Genomic DNA, 25,845 nt, shown 5'->3' with positions numbered 1-25,845 from the left:
AATCATCGTTCGATCAGTGAAAGTATACAAATTAATAATTTGAATTAATTTTAATTCCGTCATTATTGTGATGGCTTCCGATGAACAAAATCGAACAGATTCATGTGAGAAATTACCGTTGATTTGAACTTTTAGCGCCAAACACATCACATCACATTTCTCGTGTGAACGTCTCAAAAATGTGTGCGCGGCCATCTTTAATTTGTGTGACAAGTGTCACTTTGTCAAGAAATGTAAGCATGCCGTCTCCAAATGTCATATTTATGAAAACATATTTTCACACACGGTTAACTATCGACAGTCTTAATGAATAATTTGTTGCTTTAAATTTAAAAAAATATAAGTATTTCGTTTATTTTTTTCGCTCCAAATTTGCACTTGAGAGGAAAGTTGAACGACAGACGCAAAAATGGCTGAATTTGTTGAATATCGGATGGAACGCACGTTGCCCGAGTATGAGCAAATGCGAATACTGAATTTGTTTACACACGAGGAAATTTTGTAAGTAAATTGTTTGGTTGCGACGCGAATAATAGTTTAACTTCATTGGACTGCTTTGATTATTTTACAGAAAAATGAAGAAGGCACGTGAAAATTTTGAATACCGTTGCACACAGCCGTCGCGAGATATAAAGGATTTTGTCGAGTACATAAAGTATGAGCGAAGCGTAATCGGTTTGACAAAGCAGAGATCCAAACTGTATAAGTTGACTCAAAATCACACCATCGCCACTCTGATTGCGGGCCGCATGAAACAGCTCTATGCTCAAGCCCTATCAAAATTCCCGCATAATTTACGTTTCTGGGACGAATACATCAAGTTCTTGCAACAGTTCAAATTCACAAAAGATATACCGGCCACATTCGATCATATGCTACAGGTGAGTTCAAGCAAATGGCATCCGATTGATCAATGTGAAAAAAAAAGAAAAATGTTTGATTTCCATTTTGATCTACACAGTTTCACAGCGACAAAGCTGATGTTTGGATTCGGGCAATTTTGTGGGAATACAATGAAAATTACAGCCACGAACGGGTGAAAGGACTCTTGTTACGCGCTCAACACCTTCATCCCGAGTCACAAAAATTATACTTGACATTTTTCCAAATTGAATTGGAGAATAAACGCGAGGCCGACGAAAGTTTAGCATTACAACACGCGCAAATCGTTTACACAAACGGCAAAAAGACATTCACGAATGTAACGTTTTACATCGAAATGCTGAATATCGTTGATAAATTCAGTTACGCAAACTCAATTCAACACATGATTATGAATGATTTGCGCGAAATGTTCCAGCACGAGGAAATAATGTGGCATACATTGGCGCAACGTGAATTAAACGACTTGTCCACCGATCAATTCATCAAACTAGAAAATGAAGATAATGCGATGGACGAAGATTCATCACGTTTAACGGCTGTCCAACATTCACAAAGAAAACGCATCGAGAAATGTGTTGAAATTTACCAAGAAGCTGTCCAAGTGGTGAATACGGCCAAAATGTGGACTTATTATATAAATGCGATGCTTGCACTCAATAATGATACGTCGTCGGCAGTGACTCAAATCGGATTGAAACGCTTTTCACTGAGCCAGGCATTTGAGGGAGCCAACAATTCGAATCAAATGTCCGAAACTCATTATTTACAGTACATTGAATTGCTGTATTCGAACAATCCCAAGGACGAAAATATTGAGCAAGTATTGCAGAAAGCGACGAAAATGTTTGGAACGTCGGAAAGCATTTGGCTCCAGTATTTACGCTACTATATTCAAGCAAACAATTTCAAAAAGTTGAAGGAGATTTTCAAAACGGCCAAACTTCGGCTTGGCGCAACAAATGGCTCGGAAGTGTGGGAACTCTACTTGATTTACTTGAAATCGGTACAAAGTAATGAGGCGAACAGCGAGTTTGAACGCTTGATTTCGGAGGTGGCATGCCAGCCGCATCGAAGTTTCAATGTTTTAAAAGCGCACATTCTAGAATTACTAGCTACAACTGTAAGCATGAAACGTGCTCGTAAGACATATCTGTTGTTCATAAAGCACTTTCCCAGTTGCTATGAGGTTCATGAAATGATGGCCGAATTAGAAGCAAAACAGGTACGAACAAACCAATTCTTGCAAACTGTTTTAAAATTCAAATCGCTAAACATTTCTTTTATTCATTTATTTTTCTGCATTAGTTGAAGCGCGACTTAGATTCAGAGCGACATTGCCTGGAAATGTTGATATTGAATTTCGGAAAAACGAGAACCGATGTTTGGCTGCGGTATATGCGTTTTGAGCGAAATGTTGGCGAACCGAAGAACGTAGGCAGGTTGCATAAGAGCGCATTGGCCACTCTCAAACCGGAGCTGCTCGATGAATTCAGTGCTATGTACAACTTTTTCTCAAACGGAGATGTTTAGTATCATTTAAGTTGGTGCTCTCGTGGGGAATTTTAGAAATAGGTCCATTTGAAAATGAAAATCGTTTATGAATTGCCTTCGAAAAATAAACTTTTTATTTTTGATTTACATTTATTACATTAACTGGTACTCGTTAAATTCTATTTTCCATTTCATTCTCATTTTGATTCATAATTTGGTGAATGAATTTGAATTCTGTAAGCTGCTTAATCAGACAAAAAAGTATTTTGGTGTGTCGTAGTTTCTCCTTTTTCTTCTTCATCTTCTTCTACACCTGTTTCTCTTATCGAAAAATATACATATTTTTAATATGTGTGTTTTAAACTAAGTAACATCAATTATTTCTACGTTTCCGTTTTTGTGTTTTGCTGTGCCATTGTAATTGATGAATATTTCTTGCTTTTTTTGGTGGATTGGCATGCATCTCTTCACTGAGTTACTTGTTTATTTATTTATTTAAACTGCCTGTCCTGAGTCACATACTTCATAAATTTGTTAAATGTTGTCACTTGCTTATCATAAGTATTCGTTCCATTTTCTACTACATTTAATTTGTCGGCAACACCACTTCCCCCAAAAAAATTAAAATTTCAAACAAATGCAAAGTGTGTATGTGTTTTTTTTAGCCTAAGTGTGTTCCAGTGAAGTAGTATGATTATGATTATCCAGGTACATGTATAGCCTTTTCCTTGAACTAAATGGCAAAATGTCAACTCATCAATAGAGATCTCAACAAAAAAAACGACAGAGACAACACCGTGGAAACAAATATGAAGTTACCTTGTCAAGGAAGTTGGGACAAAAATTGCACGGAACAAAATCGTTGCTATCAAATCGTTCAATAACGTCATTATATAGTTGATGTTTCTTTTTTGTAAACACACACCCGGATGTGTCGTTTTTGGAATTTTTGCGAACTTCGACGTGTAAAGCTGGAACATTGCACAGATTCGTCCCCGGAATTGAATGGAAGAAGAATAGCATGCATTTCATGGGCATATAAGACAGCGACTTCCTTTTGCGTGGTGTCCTTTTTCCACAAAAAAATAGCAAAATTACGGAAAATTAGTTTCAGTCAGAGCGTGTCCCAGATAGGGCGCAAGTGGTGCGCTGCACCACGGCGCTCGGGCGCACGAGCACTCAAATTTGTGCATACTGGCAGACAACTTGGAGCGCTAAGCCAAAGGCGCTCAATTGCTCAAATTGTCCAGAAATTTGTAGAAAAATTCAGGCGCAGAGAGTGCCGAAAGCGTTTGATCAGCTTTGTGAGAATAAATGAAAAATTTCGCCGAAAATTTAGGGCGCTTGAGCGCTCTATTTATATATGTTCTATTATGGAAAATTGGAAAAAATGGAACGCTCAGAGCGCTTTAGTTCCGCGATTCATAAACAGGACATGTATAAAAATAAATGGAACAACGCTCGCGAAAAAGTAAATTTTGTTCATGATGACTTTTTTCGAGTGAGAATCTTCTCATTTGACTATTAGAATATTCAGCGTGAGATGTATTCAAAAGGGCGCCAAAATCGAAGAACATGATGTCCAATGTTCAAGTTACTAGATTATATTCAAGTGCCACTTGTATTTCAAGCGCCATTTTCCAATATCAAAATATAAACAATAAGATGTGTATAGAAGTGCATATTCAACCGATTACAAAATATATTCAATTATTGTAACTCTCAGTAAGCATGTGTATTCAAGGGCTTTATTTTTGAAATGACAAAAAATTGAGCTCGCGCGCATTTGGCGCGCTCGCAGTAATATATGATATTTTCAATGTATCTAAAACGCAAATTTTCAGTATCACATAAGGCAGATATCTTGCTAATTTCGTTGGATTTTTACTTTCGTGCGTTTCATATGTATACGAAACAGTGTATTGTAAACCATATTATGAAGTTCATACTATGAACAATGCCCAAAATAGCGTACAGAACTTTTCTAACAAGAAAGTAACTCATTTTGAGAAAATTTTTATTTTAATTATTTTCGTTCCTCCTAAGAAAAGGGCGCCCTGTCAATTTTGCACCAGGGCGCAAAGAGCGCACGGACAGGCTCTGGTTTCAGTTCAGATAAGGCAGAATTGAATATTCTTGACATTTTATGTGTAGTAATGAATGACTTCATCCTCCAATGTGGAAAGGCCAATTTGTCCGAGAAAATGATTTTTTTTTGCCAAAAACCAATTTTCCCTATTCTCACCATTTTTCGTGAAGAAAGGTCTCCACGCCAGAGGAAGTCACTGTCTTATATGCTTATGAAATGTATGAAATTCTTATTCCATTCGATTCTGGGACGATTTTGTGCAATATGCCAGCGGTAGACGGTTAAATTCGCAAAAATGCAAAAAATGACCCACCACTAATACACACCTAACATTCCTTAGTCCTTACATCAGCGCATAGATTAAAGCTGTAACGTTACATTATATACATATATTTGTATTTATTTCCTTCTCTCTCTTTGTGGACACAAAATTTACCCCCATTCACTTCCACCCACACGTAATGTTTTACTGCCAAAAATTTGTGAAGACAGTAAAATTAAAATTGTCTGACAAGAAAAACTGAACCCAGCTCCAACATTTGTGGGAAAAGAGATAGAATGGTGCTACATTTGGCCTGAGCTATGTGCAAACAACTTTCATTTCTGCATTATAATCTATTTTCTTTAAATTGGATCCGAAATGTTGAAGTTAATTTACAATTTCATTCATTTCTTTGTTATCTTTATCTTTTCTAAAATCGAAATACAAAACCTCAACATTTTTTTTTCTTCATCATCTTCCTTTTCTACTTTCTTCATCAAAGTGCATATAATATATTTACAGATTACTTTTTGAGAGTTTCAAAGCTTTTCATACTCCTTGTGTTTGTAGAATAATTCTAATGATAAAATACACCATTCATTTAGGCAGACACTTGTTTTTTTCCTTTTAGTTACAAGAAATTTACACATCTATTGTTCTTTTCTAATAAAATAAGTGTTAGCATATTTGTTTAAGGCGTACTCCAAACTATTTACATGGAATTGGTTTGTTGAAAGGAATTTTATTGTGATGATTTTTAATCGCTTAACCCGAATCCATCCCCAGCTACTGAATATAGAACCATTCTGCTATCTAGTGATATTGTCGGATCTAAAATTGCTCGAACCATTCTGTGGTTTCAGTATCTCAAACGGTTAATTGTGTTTTTTTAAAGTGATTTTTTTTCGATATTCTTCGAAATGTTCATTCGTCGATTTTGCACTGAAAACCACAAAAAAAGAAAAACCAGTAGAGGATTGAAAAAACTGAATGTGCTGACCTTTTTTTACATTCATAAAAGATATTTTGAATTTTTTTTTTTCAAAATCGGTGACATAGAATAATTGTAGGAGGATTCGGGTTAATGAATCAGTAGTGGAGAACTGAATCGGTGCGGATCAATGAGATCCGCTCCGACTCCGCATTGTATCAATTACGGAACCGCTTTCAGTTGATTTTACTTTACTTCGTGAAAATAAAAAACGAATAGCAAACAATCAAAATCATTGAAGGTAAAGCATAAATATCTATAAGATAGATAGTTATTCCATGGCGTTAAAATGAATTCAAAACGAAATTTTCTTCTGTGTGACATTTTGCATTTTGCATGTAACATGTTCCTATCTTATTGGTCAAGCCCGAAAGAAAATGTGAAATACGAAAAGAGGTAAAATAAAACAAAGTAAAACTGAAAACAAAATATTACCCAGTAATTCTGGAATTTGGATATTGAAATTGTCAAGTTGTTGTTGTTGTTGTTGTTGTTGGTATACTTTACGCCATAGTTTTCCAATTGGCATATTAGTTCAATGAATCAAAGAATCATATCGACAATCGATTCGATTCAGAATGCAATGTTCTGTGTTATTTATTTTGTTTTTATTTCCTTCAATTTAGGTTTTAAATAACGTAATATAATATTTTAGCCATGTAGAGCTTTTGTTGTTTTTTCTTTAATTTGATTTTGTGTTTTTTTTTCTTTTGTATGTGAGTTTGTGTAATTTTTGTCCAAGAAAAAGAAAATAAGGGAACGAAATATTTATAAACTAAAAATCAATTCTTCAATTTTGCTTGAAGCGATAAAATTATACAATTTTTGTGAAACAACAATATACAAAATATATCAATCCATTGTTGTTTGGTCTTAGATTGTTTTTGTTTTCGTTTTATTTTACAATTGCAAAAGTTTGATGCTTTATCTTGCCGTGTCATTCATATTTTTCATATTAAAAAAGGTTCAAACATTCTGAAGAGAGAAATGTGCCTGATTAATTTTCATTTTCAGGCAAAAAAAAAATTGTGTGAAAAATTGTCCAGTTTAAATTTTCTTAATAATTGCCCCAAGGAAGAAAAGAAGACGAAGAGATGAAAAGAGAATAGTAATAATACGTATTATCCAAGAACACATTGGAAAAAAGTAAAAGAACAAACATTTTCATTACCGAAGTGGACATTGGATGGTTTGTTATGCACTTAATTTTTTGAAATTGTATTTGCCAAATGTACCGAGCCGATGTATTGAATTTGGTTTTGCTTTCGAATAAAAATGGTGAAAACGAACAAAATTTTCAAAAGAAAGTTCAGAGCAATAAAAACAAACCAAAAAAAACTAAGCCAATCGCACGCGGCGTCCGCTCCAATTCAAATCATTTCATTTCATTTCATTTCATGTCTTTGTTTCAATCATGAACACATACACATGTCACGTACAATTTAAAAAGAATCCTATTTCTTATTCCGAAACCGGTTTCAAGTAGGCCTAATAGTTATTTTTAACTTTGTTTCTCACAATATTCAATTTGTTATTGTACAAAAATAAATATTTGAATTTTGATTTCACGGATTTTCCAACCGTTATTTCTTCAGAAGAATTTTATTCGATCGTTTAACATTTCATAGGGATGGGGGGGAGGGGTTGGGAAAAAGATATTTGGTGCAGATTTTTGTTGAGAGTATGGGTGGGTATGGATATTTGCCAATGTGGAATAGAGCGATTGATGAGCTACTACATTTCAAACATTGAGATATTGATATTGTATATGACAGAACCTCTCGTTATCCTGCATATATATACATATATATATTTCAGTTTTAGTTCATTAAACGAGGAAAAAATAAAACGTTTACAAAAAATAAATTGCTATTCCAATCCAAAAAAATTGATATTCGTGAACAAAAATTTAACATATCCGTAGACTTTTTTCAAAAATATATCGAGTTAAATTATTCTGAAAACACGTTTTAACTTATGTGTGAATGTGTTAGTGTTTTTAACAATTAAAATATTATCCTTGCTTAAATTCACATTATAACATAAATTTTCTTCATTTTATTTCAAATCATTATCTTTATTAACGTAGTTTTTATTTTTATTTTTATTTTATTTTCATATACTGATGCTGCTCTCTTGTGTAATGTGATTCGCTGAGATGTAATGGTAACAAATTTGTTTAAAGAATAGAATTCTTCTAAATTTAGTGTTTATACTTTCCATTTTGTTTCTTCTCGTATGTTTTTTTCTTGTTTACTTTAAATTTTGTTAAAGCTAAGGATGCTTTCAGTGCAAAAGCATTCATTTTATGTTCGGTAAATGTATGTAATAGTGCTTGGCAGCGTATATCAATCGAAATATGACGACCAAGCGCATCATTTTCTTCATTGTGGCTGTGAATTGGCATTTCTGCACTTTCGTTTATAACTGTGTTTGTTTTTTTTTGTTCAGAGCAATGAATTTGCTGGCTGCGTAGCCGCTGCTGTTCAACAGATAGTTTCCAAGAGCGGTTTCCAACAGCGGCTGTTGGGTGTATTTCTATGCATGCAACACACTGTAAGCCTTGTGCACCAACAATAACCCGCATGAACATGCACAAACTTAGTACACACATAGCTCCGTTTGTTTATATGAGTTGAAGCACAAGGTTTACAGGGCAAGGTTCACATGCATAGAAACGCAACTAACAGCCGCTGTTGACAGTAAATTAACATCTCTGTTTTTTTTCTACTTTTCATTCATTTCATTTCAACTTAAAGCAAAAAATAGATAAGCAATAATATGTATAGTTATTTTTAACTAATTTATTCAACGAACTTAGTTTAAATCATTTGCTTTTAGCTAAAAATAAAATCGAAAAGACAGCGAGATAGTCGGACATAGACAACGGCGCAAGGCTCGGTGTATCTACTTGTATACAACACGAATTTTGGGAAATTCCAATTGAGTGGTAGATAACGTGTGACCAATTACTTCAATGACAATTCTACGACTTAAAAGCAATTTTTTTTGTTTTCTTTACAATTAAATTAATTACAATTAAGATTAAAAAATAAAAAAATAAAACATTTAAGAAGAAATATTTACACATTCACTTGTTAATGGTATTGTTGTCCTTTTTTTTGTTTTGTTTTCCATTTGATTTTCATATACATATTTAACGTAAGATACTTTTATTTTTTTTACACAGTTAAGCAATAAATTTTTGTTGTCCGTCGTCGGTTTGCTCGCTACTGGTGCCGCCTTCTACCGGTGGTCGCCCGGTGTATAAACAGATTCAATCATTCCAATTGTGACCAAGATGAAATGAGTATGGTTGAGACGGCATTGAGCCACACTTATCACTACGCCGTTTTTCTTTAATTCTGTTTGTTTGTTGATTTTGTTTCGTTTTGTTTTGTTTGTTTCGAAACAGTATTTTGAACAAATCAATGAACAACAACAACCTTATTTTGACGAAGCATTGTTGCTTAGTCGGTACACACAATGCCATTTTTTAAATGAGCATGTGCTTTCAAATCTGAAATGAATCGAAAATTGGGGATCTTTTAATGTGGAGCTCCCATTTAAATATAAAATCTCCATCGAGCTCGATTCCATGCCTCCCCTTTTTCCCATACATATTCAGACAAAGAAATACGAATTGAATGGAAAAAGGGAGCTAATAATTTATCGAATGATTTCGTTCATCCGTCCATCGGGGGTACAGCTCATGTGCTTTTTCCCATGTGACTGATATTATTATTGTTACATGTGATCGGGCGTCGATGAAGAATTTCATTGAATTAAAGAGATGTGTTTCCCATCGATAATACTCACCACATATCAAGGACACTGACATAAATACAGTGTTTAACTTCTGCTTTGCTTGGCTATAATTAAAACTGGATACCCTTTTCCATACTTTTATATACAAATAATTCTCTTTGCCTTATTATAAAACAAATTTTCTCCATTCTAATGCTTAATATTTATCTTTGTTTTTTCGTTTGTTTGTTTTAAATTGTTTGAATGATTTTCTCAATTTGATGCTTTCTTTAACTGCATGTGGTGCCTATTGATGATGTTGCAACTGCACAATTGCCGTTGCTGCTGAAAGGTCAACGGCAGCATTTTCTTTTCTTTCAAATGCAGCAAATGATTTTGTTTGATTCGTTTAGTTTGGTTTTATTTCCTTCATGTTATTGAGAAATAGAGATAAACGGAGGCAGATTTCAAAAAGATGATAACGTTGGTCGCTGAAACGCGTTCAGGCGATTGTGTTGTTGTTTTTTTTTCTCCTTCTTCTTCGTCTGTTTCCTAATGCCTTTCAATAAAAATTGCCCCATTATGTTTACGTGCAGATTCATTTCCTTTGCGCGCGCGATTTTATTTTCGTTTGGCGTGCAGCATTTCCATGAGAAGTGTTTGCGTAGGAGCACTTCCAGCGCAATGTTTCAAGTAAAGATGATCTTCACCACGTGCAGCCATCGCATGAATTTCCGGAATAATACTTATCAATTTTGCGAATTTTTCCTGTTATTTTTTTTTGTCGATACCGCCAAGCATCGCAATAGAAGAACATAAAATAGAAAGAAAGGGAAAGAACAGAAACCAATTTAAATTTAAATCCTAAGTTGGTAACATAGTAAATTTTCTTGGACTCTTGAATTATTCCAGGTACGGGTGCGCGTGTTCATGTACGCAACCAAAAACGAATAGAAGATTCCATTTATTTCTCGACTACGCGAAATATATAATAATTATTGGAATAATGACCGACAATTACCTCAACTGATGGATAACAAGTGAGTGTATAATCTAATAAAGCTGCTTGAACGTTTTCATACCCTTCGAGGACTGTTTTGCGATTGGTGATACCTCGCACATCTGTAGAATATGTATAAAATACAAAATATATTTGCTGTTTGGAATGCATGAATTCGTTCACAAAATCTACTCTTTTTGTTCAGAGATTAATAGATATTGATCCGGCCGAACTCATACGTACCTGGATTAAGCAACAACAAAAATTTCATGCATATGTAGTCACCGACGTCGAATTTCAGCTCTTGCAGTTTATTTTGTATTTCATTGAAGTGATCGGCCAACTGTGGGACACCCAACAATCCCAGGCCAAGCAAATCGAACTTCTGACCATTATGCAGTGGTGTTTCGTCGGGTAAATTGTTGTGCAATCGATGATGTAAGTGATCCAAGACAAGCATGTCGGACCATGAATTCTGCAGCAATTTCATTTGATCGTCAACCTAAAGTGTATGTGTTTTTAGTGAAGGATAAACGAGAATAATGATTAAATACATAAATATGGATAAAGATAAAAAATGCCAATAATAGTCAGCAGAAGGACTCTTAATTTTGCTCTTCTCTGCTTTTCATTTCATTTATGCAATTTGTTTTGCGTTTTTGCGCTGTGTGCGCGTCAGCTATGGATTTACGCTCAATTGGTCTGAATGCAATTAAACTCCTATCGAATAAGAGAGGAAAAGAAAACACAACGCATACACAAATTGTATGTATCTGTATCTCGCAATGTTCGTACGCATACACAAGTGAGCATTTAAATCAATGTACACAGCAGAAAAAAAGGAACGTAAATATTTAATATTTTTGCTTCGTTTTGTGTTTTGTTCGCAATATTTTTTTCTTCGATTTATTTGTGTATTCGATTTTGAAGCACACAAACGCGAAGCTACTTGGGAACAATCACAGAAAGAAAGGAGAAAAATTCAGTACACACAGCGACACAATGGCCCACTACACTAGACGAGTGTATATGTGTTTGCATATGTATGTAGTCAACGTAACCGTAATAAACTTATAAATATAAAATCATGTCATGGTCACATCATTATGTGTGTGCCATTTTGCGTTGATTTTTTTTTCGTCTCCGTCTCTGTCGATGTTGCTCTCTTTCGCTCCTTCTTTCATTTGTTATGGCTGTGTTAACTTGTTTGTTGTTGTCGTTGTTGGTCTCGTATTTTCCTCAATGCTTTCTTGTTTCATGTTCGGATCGGTTTATATGCGATTTTAAGGTCTCAATTTCCCCACAACTGCACAATCGATGCATTCTAATGATAGAACTACCGTCAGTGCATATCTATCATACTTTTCAAACATCTTTCAACAAAATCAATGCGTAAACTGACAATCGAAATTAACTATCATGACACAAAATACTATGAAAATGTGTATGTTTCCAAATCATGCGCACTCAATCGGGTTATAGGTATTTATAATGGCCGTTTTGTTAGCGATATGCGAATGGCTTTTTCGGAAAACGGTCCAACAGCAAGTACAACAATTTCAAATACCAAAATCCTTTTGCAATTGCCTGTTAACGCTTTAAAATCGATCGGATATACATCCGTAAAATGAATATTATGTTGTCAACGACTTCGAAATCAAGACCAGGTCTTGGAGTGACCTAAAAACCTAAGTCTCTATTGCTAGAGTCCCATCTAGACAACAATATGAGTGAGAGAGAAAATAGGTGGAATATATGTATTCCATCGATCGGCAAAGGCAAATAAATACAAGGAATTCTCCTTGATTTGTACAATTTTTCACGGGCTGTCAAACACAACTCCAAATCATTGACACTATTTTGTTAAAATAGAATATAACATTCGAACTAAAATAATAATATGCAAAATACCCGTTGAATGGTATTTATATATCGACAATTCCACGCGAAATCAGAGAAAATTTGTAATGTGAGGAAAATTGGCTTGGAGTCTTGTTTCGCATAGAAAATTAGAAAACCAAAATCTTAGGACTGTAAGCGTTCACAATTCTGAGTTCACCCAGTGTAAATTTTGCAAAAATAGAAAAAATCGAAAAAAGGGTTTGCGCCAACTAAAATCGAACTAAGAAGTAGTTGACGCATTGGCAAACCTATGGTTCCGTTGGAAAGGGAATCGATGGGACTACAAAAACCGCGAGTAACATAGCCTCTTTGACCCTGTTGGGCCCCGAAAAATTGGTTAAAAGTATAAAAAGTAAAATATCTCAAAAGGGTGTCACTTTTTTTGTCGATTTTATTGCGTTAAAAGATAATTCATGTAGCGCCGCTTCAGATAGACTAAGCATGCCAGATCGCCCGGATTCATCCGGGTTTGTATTAAATGAATTCTAACTATTTTTGGTCTCGAAACTTTATTGTTGTGGAGTTCATATGGAGAGAGGAAGTTACAAGGAAGTTTTCTGCCCGATCAGATTTTCCAAAAAAGGTCCTGGAGCCAGGATATGGATTCATGAAAAGGAAAATGGTCATTTTCAGTACATTTTATTTTACGAAAATGTTGAATATTTTCCGAGTTTTCCAAGATTTTCCAACCATTTTCATTTTATGGATGTATGATCATTAACTAAAAACGAATTCGTGAAAATTTTCCGGAAAATTTGAAATCCTGGAAATTTTTTGAAAATGAGGAACATTTTCCAAATTGCCATAGAGGGAAAACGGAAAATCGCGGAAAATTGAGGTATGTCTCATTCGATCGGGCGGAAAATTTTATGGATCTGGCACCCGGAGGGTGAAAAAAACAACCATTTTCCTAGCCGTTTTCGAGATAAAACAGAAAAACGTGAAAAAATCCGGGTTTTTGTCCAAATTTTCTGGCATGCTTAAGATAGACCCCCCATTATAGAACCCCCATTATATTCTTCATAGAACAATCGAATGGTCGAAATCTACATACAAAATCACATTTGTGGCATAGAAAACCCACCTATAGCGGGCTGTCATGATTCTATTTCCACGTAACTTTAGACGAGAAATCGATCCAAAACTATCTCAACCCTATATCTGATTGGTCTAACAGCCAGAAAAATGGTCCGTTCCAGCCTATGTCTTCAACTCCCAATACAAACACTTTTTTTTGTTTCAAAAATGCCCTGTTCTGCATTCAATCGTGAATGGCTTTTATTTTTCAGCGAAACAAATAAAAATATACATCACCTAGCTCAATTCATCGTTTTATATGTAAAATCTTCATTTTGAGTGAATTATTCAATGACAAATTCGATTTGAGACCAAAATACAACAAAATGGGTGTTGGGTGTTTTATTGTTTACATACCCCCATTATATTCGAAAATGAATACGAGTTTTCTAACGTAAAAGTATCGAATTACGCAAATTTAAGGTACCTCCCCTACAAAATGACCGTTTTTACAGAGCAATTTCTATACAAAACGCTAATGTGTCCTCCTTAGTTAGATTTTAGTTGGCGCAAAAACTTTTTTCGATTTTTTCAATTTTTTGCAAAATTTACACTGGGTGCACTGAGAAAAAAACATTCTGAACAAATGACAGATGACGTTTGGAAATGGCTAGTTTACAACCTTTTTTGTATGTAGATTGTGAATTGTCCAACTTTTTTGGTAGTATTGTATTGCAGAAAAAGTTGGACAATTCACAATATACAAAAAGTTGGAAACTAGCCATTTCCAAATGAAGGTTGCGAATTTTTCGGACAGAGTTCTCTCAGTGTGAACTCAGAAATGTAAGCCACTCTCATCCCTAGGATTTTGGTTTTCCAGTTTTCTATCGAAAACAAGACTCCAAGCCAATTCGGCGACCTCACATTACAACTCTGATTTGGTATGGAATTGCCGATATATGTGTGCAAAGGGCAAAGCATTCAAATGTGAGATCTGTTGCAATCGGCATCGGTATTCAATTGAAATGAATGACGAACGACAACAACGATGATTCCGACATTTTCAAATTGCATCGGGAAAAAAAGCATACGGTGGAACCAACATCAACATTAAGAATACCACAAAGAGTTCTTTGTACAAAATCAATGGTTCACCTTTCGAAGTCGTTGATGTGTGGTCGAATTCATCATGGCATGGAATGCATTTGCTGGAAAATTATTGAAGAAAAACTAATGTATCGAATAATAGCAAAATCAATGTCTTGCATCATTTATCGTTGATTCTATTTGTTTTTTCTTTTCTTTTTTTTGCTTTAATTTTTTGTTCATTTCTATTTACACAATTCAAAAGGTTTCTCTTTTGTTTACTTTTTGATCGAAAAAAGCAAGCACATGTAATTCAAGTGGTAGAAACTACTGCAAACTTGGAACTCATTATTATTGGAACATCATAAACAGTCGTGATTCTTATTACACCGAAGAAGCTCCATTTAAGCGAAAACTTTTGTTCTTCCAATTGGAATATGGTACGGAAGTTGTTTTTGGACAAGTAGAAAATAATGATAATTTTCTTTTACCATTTCATTAAGCTAAATCGATCAGTATTTGATCGTTACATGAAAAATTCATATAGGATCGAAAAGTGAATAAATCACTCCACAGCAGCAACGAAATCACTCCCCAAACTTGTTTCGATCATACAAAACATCATCATCGTCGTCGTCGTCGTGTGTCTGATTGATTCTCAGACACATTGAAATAAGTATTACGTATTGTATGTATCGGTCGCAAGCCATCCGCGCCGCACGCTACTACGTGAGACTGTACTCACTTCATCGACCGACTTGTGTCTTGCTCAAACACAAACACATTCACACAACATACCGAAAAGTATCGCGCCGCAGCTGCCTCGATTATTGAGTGAAGTGTATGTATAGAAAACGTTTTCATTTCACTTTCAACATAAAAATGGTGCCAAGGTCGATTGATTTAGTATGATTTTTGTGTGTTTTTTTTCATCACTTTTTCATGTTCGTTAAATTGTGCGTGCGGTACTTTCATGTGTTGGTGCAATGCCGCACATATTTATATACTTCATTTCGCTTCGCTTTCGTTGCTTTCATTAATCGTCTTCTCTGTTATTTGTTTCTCTTTCCCTTCTCTATGTACATATTATGCGTCCAAAATACCTTGGCTCTCTGAGATTATACATAACAATACTGCGATTATTCATCTTCTTCATTCTGTTTTTTTTTCTCCAAAGGGTTTTGATTATTACTTCATAATTTGACTGTTTCGCTTTCATTTGATTTTTTTATTTCTCATTTCGATCTCTGCACTGTTTGATATGGTGAAGCTTTTGTTGTTACTATTTCTCCAATGCAAGTAAGTTTTACATGAGATCTATACATGAGAATTTCGTTCCACCATTCCAATTGGACATTAATGATCATAGAGTGATTGACTAAAATGTGAAAAAACAAACACATCACTTGTTTTCTCTGGAGATTGTTTTCTTATTACTAAATTTACTGAATAAATGCGGTCTTTTCGGAAAGGTTTTTTGCCCCAAAATTAATGCCAAGGAGGATTAAAATTAATTCAATAGTATAAAAACTTTAGCAGTGAGTAGCTAATGACGTAATTCGAATATAATATACGATGACCTTTCCGCATGTAAATTTAATGAAATTTCTATAGCCGATTTTGGGCCATGCATAAAATGTACAAGTCAAATTTTGTCAAAATATGTTTTATTTCGCATTGCATCTCGTTTTTTTTCTCTCCTTTTCTATATTTCTTCCGCTCTGTCTCTCCAGTAGTGTTGGCTGAATCAGATTTATCAAATGCTATGTATGCATAATAGTGACAGTAAGAAATCAAGCGCATGTATAGTGTATACACATCGGAGAAAAATCAACAAATATTCGTCTATAATTAGCTGAAACAGAGTCGCGGTAGGCAGTATGAGCACATGCACATAGCGACATACATGCGAACCGAAAGTAGGTTAATGTAAGCAAATGTTGCTGCTGTTGGCTGCCATCATTGACGTCGTCGTCATAACACATAGCAATTCATCATTGATTCGGTTATATTTTAATGTGTTCTTTTTGGTTTCTGTTGTTGTGGTTGTTGTATTATATATGTTTTGGTGCACCGCATGATTTGTCAAGCGCGCGCGCACATCATGATCAGCGCTAGCGTAATGGTATTCGCACCATTTATGCTGTTGCTGTTGCTTCCCTTAAAATAAGGTCAGGCACAGCCTTGAGGGATAATGAATTGAATCAAATCGGAAAATAATTATCCTCAGCTAAACAGCAACAAAAAAAGCACATTTATAATGAAAAAACAAAACCGCAAGCCACTCGGCTATGGATCCAGACCGAAAATTGTTCGACTATTGTGTCGATTTCATTCAAGTTTTCTGACACAAAAAAATAATAATAAAGAAAATTGCTTTGGTTTTAACCGAATCCAATATATCTGATGTAATCGCTTCTGAAGACACCATTTCCAATTCCGCAAAAGACAATCCTTCGAAGGGTAAACATAACATTTGTTTGAGAATTCATCGGACAGATGGAGAAACAAGGCAGCCAACGTTAGAAGCTTCCTCTATTTTCACATGTTTGTTTGAATTGTTAGCGTTTTCCATCTTTTAGCGTATAGTTTATTTGCGTTGATGCCATTGTTACCGACACATTAGAAAATATTTTTCAACGACGTCGATGCCGTCGACATTGTCGTCGTCGAACGTCGTCCGACGTCGACGTCGACGTCGACGTCGTCTTCGTCCCAGTTGTATTGCTGTCAAAGTGTTTTAGTTGACCTACATAACTATTTAAGCTGAACGCCTCAATTATTTTAATACAGTTTTTCCTTCGTCGTGCTTCTCATTTCGAATCTAAGATATGAAAAATTCACAGTGTTTTCAGCTAAAACATTCAGTTGGTTGGCTTAAACTGACGGCACTGATTTAGGAACGCGCAATACAAACAAAGGAAACCCACAAATACAAATCGAATGCACTTTATTTTACTGCGTGTATTGTGTTGATGATCATAGCGATAAATTGTTGTTCATTTCGCTTTGGTTTGTCCGTCGAAAGAAACGAAATACAACAACTTTTGCTTCTTGATGCGATTGATCAGCAAAATGACTAAAATTGTATGGCTCAATGTAATCGTGTTCTTCAATGTTTCCCCAACATTTTAATGTGCGTAAATAGAATATCACGTATCGATGGTATTCATATAAGAATGAAACCCAAATAATTTTCTATTTCAATACAATAACATCGTGAAGATGCAGACAAAGACAAACGCTAGAAGAAATCGTATGCACGCGCACTATAATTACTCAGCATCGTTCGCTCGATTACATCAGAGAGCTAATACAAAATTGTTCGAACAATCTTCGAATGTTGTTGTTGTTGTTGTTGTTCCGCTTTTTGTTATATTCGATTTACTTTCCATTGGTATGTTGGATGAATTGCTTCATAGCACAACAAACTCACTCAAGAATGGACTCACTAAAGATCGTTCACGATTTATACACGGCTATGAAGGCCGATGCAATCGTAAAACTTCCCAACGTTCTAAGATGGTTTACATTAATTTGCCATGGTGTATACACGAACGCGATAGTTTCGGAGTCGTACAATTTCAGCCTAATTTCAGAATAAATTTAATGAATTCCATGAAACGTAGTAGACTAACATTTATCTTTGAAATTGCATGTGTAGAGAAAAAAAAACCGATAGAACAATGTAGTTGCTAGTTATATTGCCATTCTCATTTCGCATTGAAATACCAAATTCGATTCTGTCTTTTTTTCCGCTTCAATACATACGATTCGAACTGTATGAACCACGCGGACCACGTGAGCTATTATCGTTCTAGTTCTCTCTTATTAAATATCTCTCTTTTGTTTCAAGACTTGGGGGTTTGTTATATCAGCCAAATAAACCCATACGCAAACAAAATGATTTGTCTTGGCAAGCAAAGATAAAAAATTGAAGAAAAAAATGAAGTAATCACTGAATGACTCACCTTGAGATCTTTAAAGAATACGGTGTTGCGTGCCCAATCAACTTGCGAGAACAGGTTCTGATCCAATACTTTGCACATCAATTCAAAGAGATCAACTTCACATTGATTATACGATTGACTTTGAAGCAGCGAAAATAGTTGTGACTGCCATTCGCGGTCGTCTACCGATTGAACAAATTCACGTATCATCGGTGACACCCTGGGGAAGTTCAAACTTTTTGAATTCTTCCAGTATTGCTTTTTGCTAACGGAAGTATAATGTTATTGGTGTTTAAAAAAAATTAATTTTGAATTTTTGTTTGTAAAAATTTGTTTGGTTTGTTTGTGTGAATATCAATTTTTCAATTTTAATAAACATTTTTAGCGAAAATTTATTTTGATTAATAGGGCAAAATGTGTGTGTGTGTGTGTGGAAAAGGAAAACCGTTTTCGATAGCAATCGAGTAAAATGGTGCAATCAAATCAATAGTTTTGCGAACAAATCGATATACCACGACATACAGTGGTTCATACTTTTATACAATGCGATACAAACAATTCGATTTTTCTTCTTTTTCCAAAACGGTTCTGTTGAAATGTCGAAATTATTGTTTGCGATTTGCCTTGCACATTTTATCATTACTTTATCGAAAATTGCAATATTGGATTGAAGGAAGTTTAATCGAAAAACTGAAACAAAAAAATGTTTGGTACCCAGCTGCCATGCATCTATGATTCAGCACCTTAAACTCTGTCTCTTAGTTGTAAGTTAAACGGTTTCAAGTGTTGAAAGCGATAAAACAAAAAACGGACAATAATACAGTAAAATGTAAATCGTGTGAATCAATGATGGCATAGCTTAGGGTTTGTGAAAAGATTGCAAAAGAAAATTAATTACGATAAACGCAAAAATCTCAAAGAAAATAACAACAACAACAAAAAAAAGATATACAAAGAGAAAGACAAAACAATTAGAAGAAGATAATGAATTGAAGAATATAAAAACATAAATAGGAATAAATACCTCAGTGGTTCAACTGCGCTAATGTCAGCTGTACTGGTTGGATTTGTGCTCGTATCAAAGCTAAATGCTTTTGGGCTTAGCGAATGTGGTGAAGCTGTGGTTGAGTTGGCAAACCACAGTTTTGAATCGGTTGTCGGGTTTGATAAGCCGGTGGCGTTTGCTGATGATGTTGTTGAGCCACCGACATTTGATGCACTTCCTCCGGATAACGCGCTATTTGTACCAGATAGCTGTAAACGAAGGATTCCATTTAGCGAACAATTTTCAGTGAACAGAAAACTCAACTGGCAATAATCTCATATGCCGAGAATGCCATCGACGGAAACGAAATTGGTTCTCATTTAATTGAATTTGAATTGAATTGAATTGAATTTGTCGCAAACAGCGTTTTCCGATTAACGATATTTCATTTGTTTGTTTGTTTGGTTTGGAATAAAATCAAAAGAAAATGTTGTTGGTTTATTCTTACAGAAATATTGATGCTTTCGTGAGTGTTTCCATTGCCGGCATTCGTATTATTGTTGCCAGCTGTGGTCGTTGTGTTGCCACTTGCTACGCTCACCTGTCCCAATGCAATTGCAATTGGACTAGGTGACGAATCCGGAGATGATGTTAACGACGAAATCTATAGAAAATTACAAGAAATTGGCCATCAACACAAAGTGAAGAAACAAAAAAAAACCCAATTTTCCCTTCTGTCATAGTCATTGTAGGTCGATTGTGAAATATACAATTGACACTTACCTGTGGTATCTGAATTTCTTGTTTGATGTTCATATTTGAATACGGCTGTTGGTATCCGGTCGGTGATAATTGTGATGTGTTTCCTTCCGCTGCACGCAGAGCTTGCACCGCCAACTGTCTTTGACGCATTATTTGCAGTTTTCTTGCCCGATCACGTTTGTACATTGGTCCAAATTTGTTCCTACCACCTCGCATGCGATCCGCACGAACAGCTTTTGAGCAAAATGAGAACAAACGAAATTCGGTTATTATCATATTTGCCAAGGAGTCATCTATCTACATATTATATTTTTATTCGAAGGTCAATCAATTTATATATTCATTTCACTATACTGAGTCTTCGGAACCTTAATTCACCATCAATATTCATTATTCATTGCTTCAACATTGAATTTTTTCATAATGCATCCATCATATCACACACAAGAAAGATCGCCTGACATAAAAATATTGCGATCGCCTAACGGATGCCAAATATTGAATGTTAACAACAACCAAAAAGTTCACACAGCACGCCAACTATTTTTGTGTAGCAATATTTGGTTTCATTTTTTTGTTTCTTTTCGTTGGTTCCATATTATGCAATAAACGAAAACCATTTACGAAGAAAAAAAACATAAACCAAATTCCGAATTGGTGAATTCGAACCGATTTCACTTTCGGTTAAAATAAACACAACTACGCGGACAATACGCCGTTGGCTATTTAAAAGCAATACAAGTAAATCTGAATGTCTGACAGTGTTGGCTGCATTCGCAAGCGTAGCATAGAATAAACATTTTAAAAACAAAAACAAAAATCGCACTGGCAGAGCATCCAGACTGTTGATGTATTGTGCGTTTCTTTACAGACGCCTGAGAATACGACACCGTTAAAGTACACGCAAAACAAGAGATGTTTAGCCTCTTTTGGGGCGCCTTGAATCACTATTTGGTTTGAAAATAGGCACGCGATATGGTAATGAATCGTTGTTGTCTAGTGTTGTGCACTGTCACGCGGGTGCGCATTACTATTAAAAGTTGAAAATATTTTCTATTTCATCGTCCGAAATAAAGCAATTGAATTATACTATACAATATATTCCCGAATGTATGAAAAAAATCGCTTAAAAGAAGACCAGGTTATATAACATTAAAAAATCTCTTTTTTTCTGTGCACATTGTTGATCGCGCTACATATGAACAGAACGCACACATACACACACACATCGCAATCTGTATAGAGGCCGCAAAATAATGCAAGAGCGAAAAAAATCTACACACCACTAAAATTGAAATTGGGTCATGATGAGGTTTTTTCTGTTTTATTTTTTTTCGTTCGCCTTTTTTTGCCTTTTCGTCTGCTTTATTTTCTCTGGTTAACTCTTTCTCTCTTTCATTTCATTTTCGGCTGCGATTTTAATTGAAAACTTGCAACTTGGTACAATGCGGAGCACGTCAATCCTGTGTATGACGATGAGGCAACTGGTATTTTACACACACTTTTCGGTCGTTCGCTTGCATGGAAGACATCATGTTCATTGATTATCGCATATAACAAGACTTTTGCAAATGGGGAGGCAAAAGGCTTCAATTTTTGCGAAATAATTATTTTCATTTTTGTTCTTATCTTCTTGCCATACCATATGCGATGTCACGTAGTTTCTATATTGCTGTCACTTTGCATACATATCGATTATATATATCCGAAGCTATTTTATGTAAAAATCACGGCATATATTTCTTTAAAAATTTGCTCCATTGCATTCGCTCTTTGCTTTTATTGCCAATCTCCATGCGTTAACACGACTTGTATACGAAATTAATTCTAATTTCATTGTGTTTCTTTCGAAAAAAAATTTTTTTTTTCTTGACGAAATCAGTATTAGTATAATGAATTTTTCAGCAAGTGTGTATGGGCCTTTTTTGGTTGGACAATTTCAAATTGTTACTGAAAGGGGTATACATATATGACGCGGAAATTTGCATATCGTTTCAATAATTCATTTGATTGTGCTTTGTTAAGCGTTCGAAGTATTCTTCACCTGCATTCCTTGACTATCCGTATGATTCTCGATCTAATGTCAGTGAGCTGGTTGCGAGCGAGCAAGCAAGCAAGCGCATAAGCGTATGCAACAAAATATTTGAAATTTTATATGCCTATTTCTTTACCAGTTTTGATTCCTCTGTTGTGTGTCGTTAAATGCTTAGTATGCGATTTTTTATGTGTTTCATTTCATCTAAATTACGTCGTCACTGTATTTGTTTTAGGCGGCTTTTTCTCAATGAACATTACTCACGAGTTTGTTGTCACATATACATATGTATATTTATTTTTCTATATCTATCTATATATATATGCGTGTATGTACTGTTAAGTGGGTCAGTTTAAAAGTTTGATTCGTTTTCTACACAAATCGCTTCACATGCCTATTTACTTTTATGAACGCACGGCTCCATGTATATCAATTCAACTTTTTTTTCTGCTTCTACAATGGGCATTCGTAATTTGTGAATAAGCCAAAAACTGAGCATTGCAACTAAATGTCTGTATTGGTTGCTTTGTTAATGTTTTGCGTTCTTAAATTGAAGTTATTACAACAGATTTCAGTAGTTTCCGTAACGGAACGTTTATTTTTGACCGAAATTTTATTGTCTACATTAGTTTTTTTTTTCGTTGAATTTATCAACTAATGGAAATACATTTATTTCATTTGACTTGGAAATATATTTCAGAAGCGCACCAAAGCTTGCCTTATATTTCACGATAGATGCGAATAAATCATGATTTGAATTTGTATACGCGATCAACGGCAGTGTTAATGATATTGCAGAATTTCTTGGATATAACAGCAAGGTCTCAAAATGGCTCATTGAAGCTCTCTTTCTCTGTCTATCTACAATGTCCTTGGTGGTCGTATGAATTTTCAGTGGAAATCACAGCTGTTTTTATTTCATTTGTAGGTAAATCCATCATCTTATTGCACATTAAATAATAGGTGGACAGCAAATATTTTTATCTGATTGGGAAATATTGAATTAGGCATACAATGCGACATAGATTTTTTCCTATTCGTATGCCTTAATTTTTCAATTCACATTGGTTCATTGGTATATATATATATTGCGCATCAATTTTCACCCAATGTTCGTAATCGTAAATATATTTCCGTCGTGTCGCACGTGCGTGTAGAGTAGACAATTGACACCTTAAGTTTGCCAAATAAAATAATTTATTTTTATCCATGATAACTGAGGCTGACCATCGCCATATTATCGATTGGAGGAAAAATCAAACTGCATTGATTACGACGTTCACATTTAAGTTCAGTAAAAAATGTAACCATTTCTTAATGTGCAGAAACATACAATTAGCACACTGATTTAAAAAAGACCCCAAACCCATTTTGAGCTGATAGATACACGACTGCTAAAATGGTTTGAATAATTGTGCACTGTAAATTTTCGATAAGCTGCAATTTAGCGTTAGGCCTCTCTCATTCATTTTTCTCACATTATCATCCAGCTGACAGCTCGATGTATTGGCGAGAGACCGTAATTCATTCCGAATCTTGGCCATTTATCATACACTTTAATTGTTGGAAAGTGTTAAACAAACCATTTAAACACCGCAGATTAGTTTTGGCAAGATTGTTATTCCATTTTTGTGTATGAACACCTCGTGAACAAAATTCGTTTTATTCGACTGAGTTGAGAGTTGCAAACGAATTTGCCCTATTGGAAGAGAAAGAAGACAAAAAATACCATCAACTAAATTTCGAGCGCCCACTCATTAAAGCGCCGCATAACGATCATTTCATTCATAGATTATTTCGTATTTGTATTGTCTTCCCTAGCCATTTTAATCCACTTGAACATGAAAAATAAATGTGATTTCAACATGAAATCACACATCATAATCGCCTGCTGAACCTGAGTGCTTCGGGTTGTATGCATAAGAAGAAAAAAAAATAAAATTCAAAAATTCACGCAATTCAAAATTAAATCACTGTGCGACACAAAACACACGAGCTCGGTTATGCACACAATTAGCTCATTGCTATTAGGTTTTAAGGTTATGACACAAAGTTTTTCGTATGTAAATATTTATTACATTTCGAGACCGAAACGGCAACAGCAGGGGAACAAAAAGAAATCATTGTTTGTTGATAATACAATGTGCGCGAGAGTCAGAAAAGTGGAAAGACAAATGCTCACCACAGCTTTTGATGCCGAGAGTGAAGCAAAAAAAATGAAAACGAAAAAAAGCAGCCACGCCGGAGTGAACGGTATATAAAGGGAACGCACTAACATGCACACAATGGATTTTGAATGGGCAATTGCAAAATTATTAATTTGCTTCGTAGATTAATTGGATTAATTGGAGAAAAATTATGACAAATTTCATTTGAGTTAGGCAAAATGCGTGCACATGTGTTTGCTCGCTATCGTACTGATCAAAACGTTTGACACATTGTCATTTTAAATTTTTACATTGAGCGTTCGACACACGAAATTTGAATGTCGAAACCATTTTACGTACGACTATCTTTGCATCAGAGCAATCGATTGTAGGCATTAATTCGATGCTACACACAAATCGATCGATACACAAAAGTCGAGTGGAAATCGACAATGAAAAGGGGAAAAAATGCCGAAAAAGAAGAGAAAATATTTGCAATCAATGGCCATTAGTTGAATGGCGAAAATATGAACGGAACTAAAAAGGCAACAATTCGTGTTATCGTTTTAAGTTTTCCACTGAACGTGTTTTGTTCGGGCTATCGATGAGGCCTAATGGAAGTGGTCAAACATATGTGACATTCTCACCAAATGAGGATGCAATATACTTGCATTTTGACACCCCACGAATACGATGAAATTAACACATTCCCCGTGTGGGGATATCGGTCAACACGTTTAATGTCTCGCCAATATATTTGAACGGAAAGAGACTACAATGCAAGATTTCTAAATTTTTTCTTGTTCATCTAAAAATATCATTTAGAGAAAAAAAGACCCAAAATATGCCTCTATCAAAGAAAATATTCGGCACCATCGCTCATGATGTTTTTCATATTTATATTTGACACTTTGAATTTGCCTACTACCTGCTTATTTGTTCTCCGGTAATGTAATTGGAACAAGAAAAAAAACAAAACGAAATTTGGCAATCGTATTCATAGTGTACATACAATTTATACGGCACATATTGCGTATAGTTGTTGATGTTGTGGTTGCTGCTGCTGCTGCTCGTTTCAATACACAAAAGTACAAAGTGTTATTTTTTCGCTTGCTCGGGCACGCTTCAAATCGTTGGCAACATGAATGTGCCTACTTTTACGATGTGCCTACTTTTACGGTGTGCACACACAATGTCCATTGTTGCAATAAGCATAAATGCAATCCAAATGCACACACCATTTTCATTAGTTTCTCTTTCGTTCAATTGGTTTTGCATAGTAAAACAATGACATGGTTCGTTCGCGAACCGGCTCAAACACCATTTTGAGGCAAACTTTAGCAAAACATTTAACAACAACAACAACAACAGCAACGGCAATACCAGCAAAAAGTTTTCGTTCTAGTCTTGCATCGGCTCAGAATTTGTATACTTGAATAATAATTTTTTTACTTCACATTCTAAAAAGCGATTTCCCCCGAGCCACTGGTTAAATC

The 25,845-nt window shown here is 35.0% G+C and overlaps 2 protein-coding genes across 6 annotated transcripts in view; one reads left to right on the top strand and one right to left on the bottom strand.

Annotated features, from left to right (window-relative positions):
* The first annotated feature begins 204 nt into the window (after positions 1 to 204).
* Positions 205 to 2,538, top strand: LOC129573610 (U3 small nucleolar RNA-associated protein 6 homolog). Its single transcript, XM_055454370.1, has 4 exons — positions 205 to 501; positions 572 to 881; positions 962 to 2,107; positions 2,191 to 2,538. The coding sequence occupies exons 1-4, from the start codon at positions 410 to 412 to the stop codon at positions 2,413 to 2,415; spliced, it is 1,773 nt and encodes a 590-aa protein (XP_055310345.1). The 5' UTR covers positions 205 to 409; the 3' UTR covers positions 2,416 to 2,538.
* The window catches only part of LOC129573609 (nuclear hormone receptor FTZ-F1), a 69,649-nt gene continuing 46,291 nt past the window's right edge, over positions 2,488 to 25,845 (bottom strand). For 3 of the 5 annotated variants that reach the window (XM_055454365.1, XM_055454367.1, XM_055454366.1), the window contains exons 5-12: positions 20,189 to 20,400; positions 19,914 to 20,069; positions 19,445 to 19,674; positions 18,442 to 18,685; positions 10,709 to 10,967; positions 10,487 to 10,587; positions 9,538 to 10,233; positions 2,488 to 9,238 (exon numbers count right to left, since the gene is read on the bottom strand). In XM_055454365.1, the coding sequence (XP_055310340.1) occupies positions 10,087 to 10,233; positions 10,487 to 10,587; positions 10,709 to 10,967; positions 18,442 to 18,685; positions 19,445 to 19,674; positions 19,914 to 20,069; positions 20,189 to 20,400 (1,349 nt within the window). In that variant the 3' untranslated portion in view covers positions 2,488 to 9,238; positions 9,538 to 10,086. The remainder of the gene's footprint in view (positions 9,239 to 9,537; positions 10,234 to 10,486; positions 10,588 to 10,708; positions 10,968 to 18,441; positions 18,686 to 19,444; positions 19,675 to 19,913; positions 20,070 to 20,188; positions 20,401 to 25,845) is intronic. The other 2 variants (XM_055454368.1, XM_055454369.1) reach the window with 2 other exon arrangements.

The sequence above is a fragment of the Sitodiplosis mosellana genome, unplaced genomic scaffold (genome assembly GCF_009176505.1).
Source record: "Sitodiplosis mosellana isolate CC-2019 unplaced genomic scaffold, AAFC_SMos_1.0 Smas_scaffold_6102, whole genome shotgun sequence".
Lineage (NCBI taxonomy): Eukaryota > Metazoa > Arthropoda > Insecta > Diptera > Cecidomyiidae > Sitodiplosis > Sitodiplosis mosellana.
Note: the sequence above shows the minus strand (reverse complement) of the source record. Positions and strands in the feature narration are given on the sequence as shown.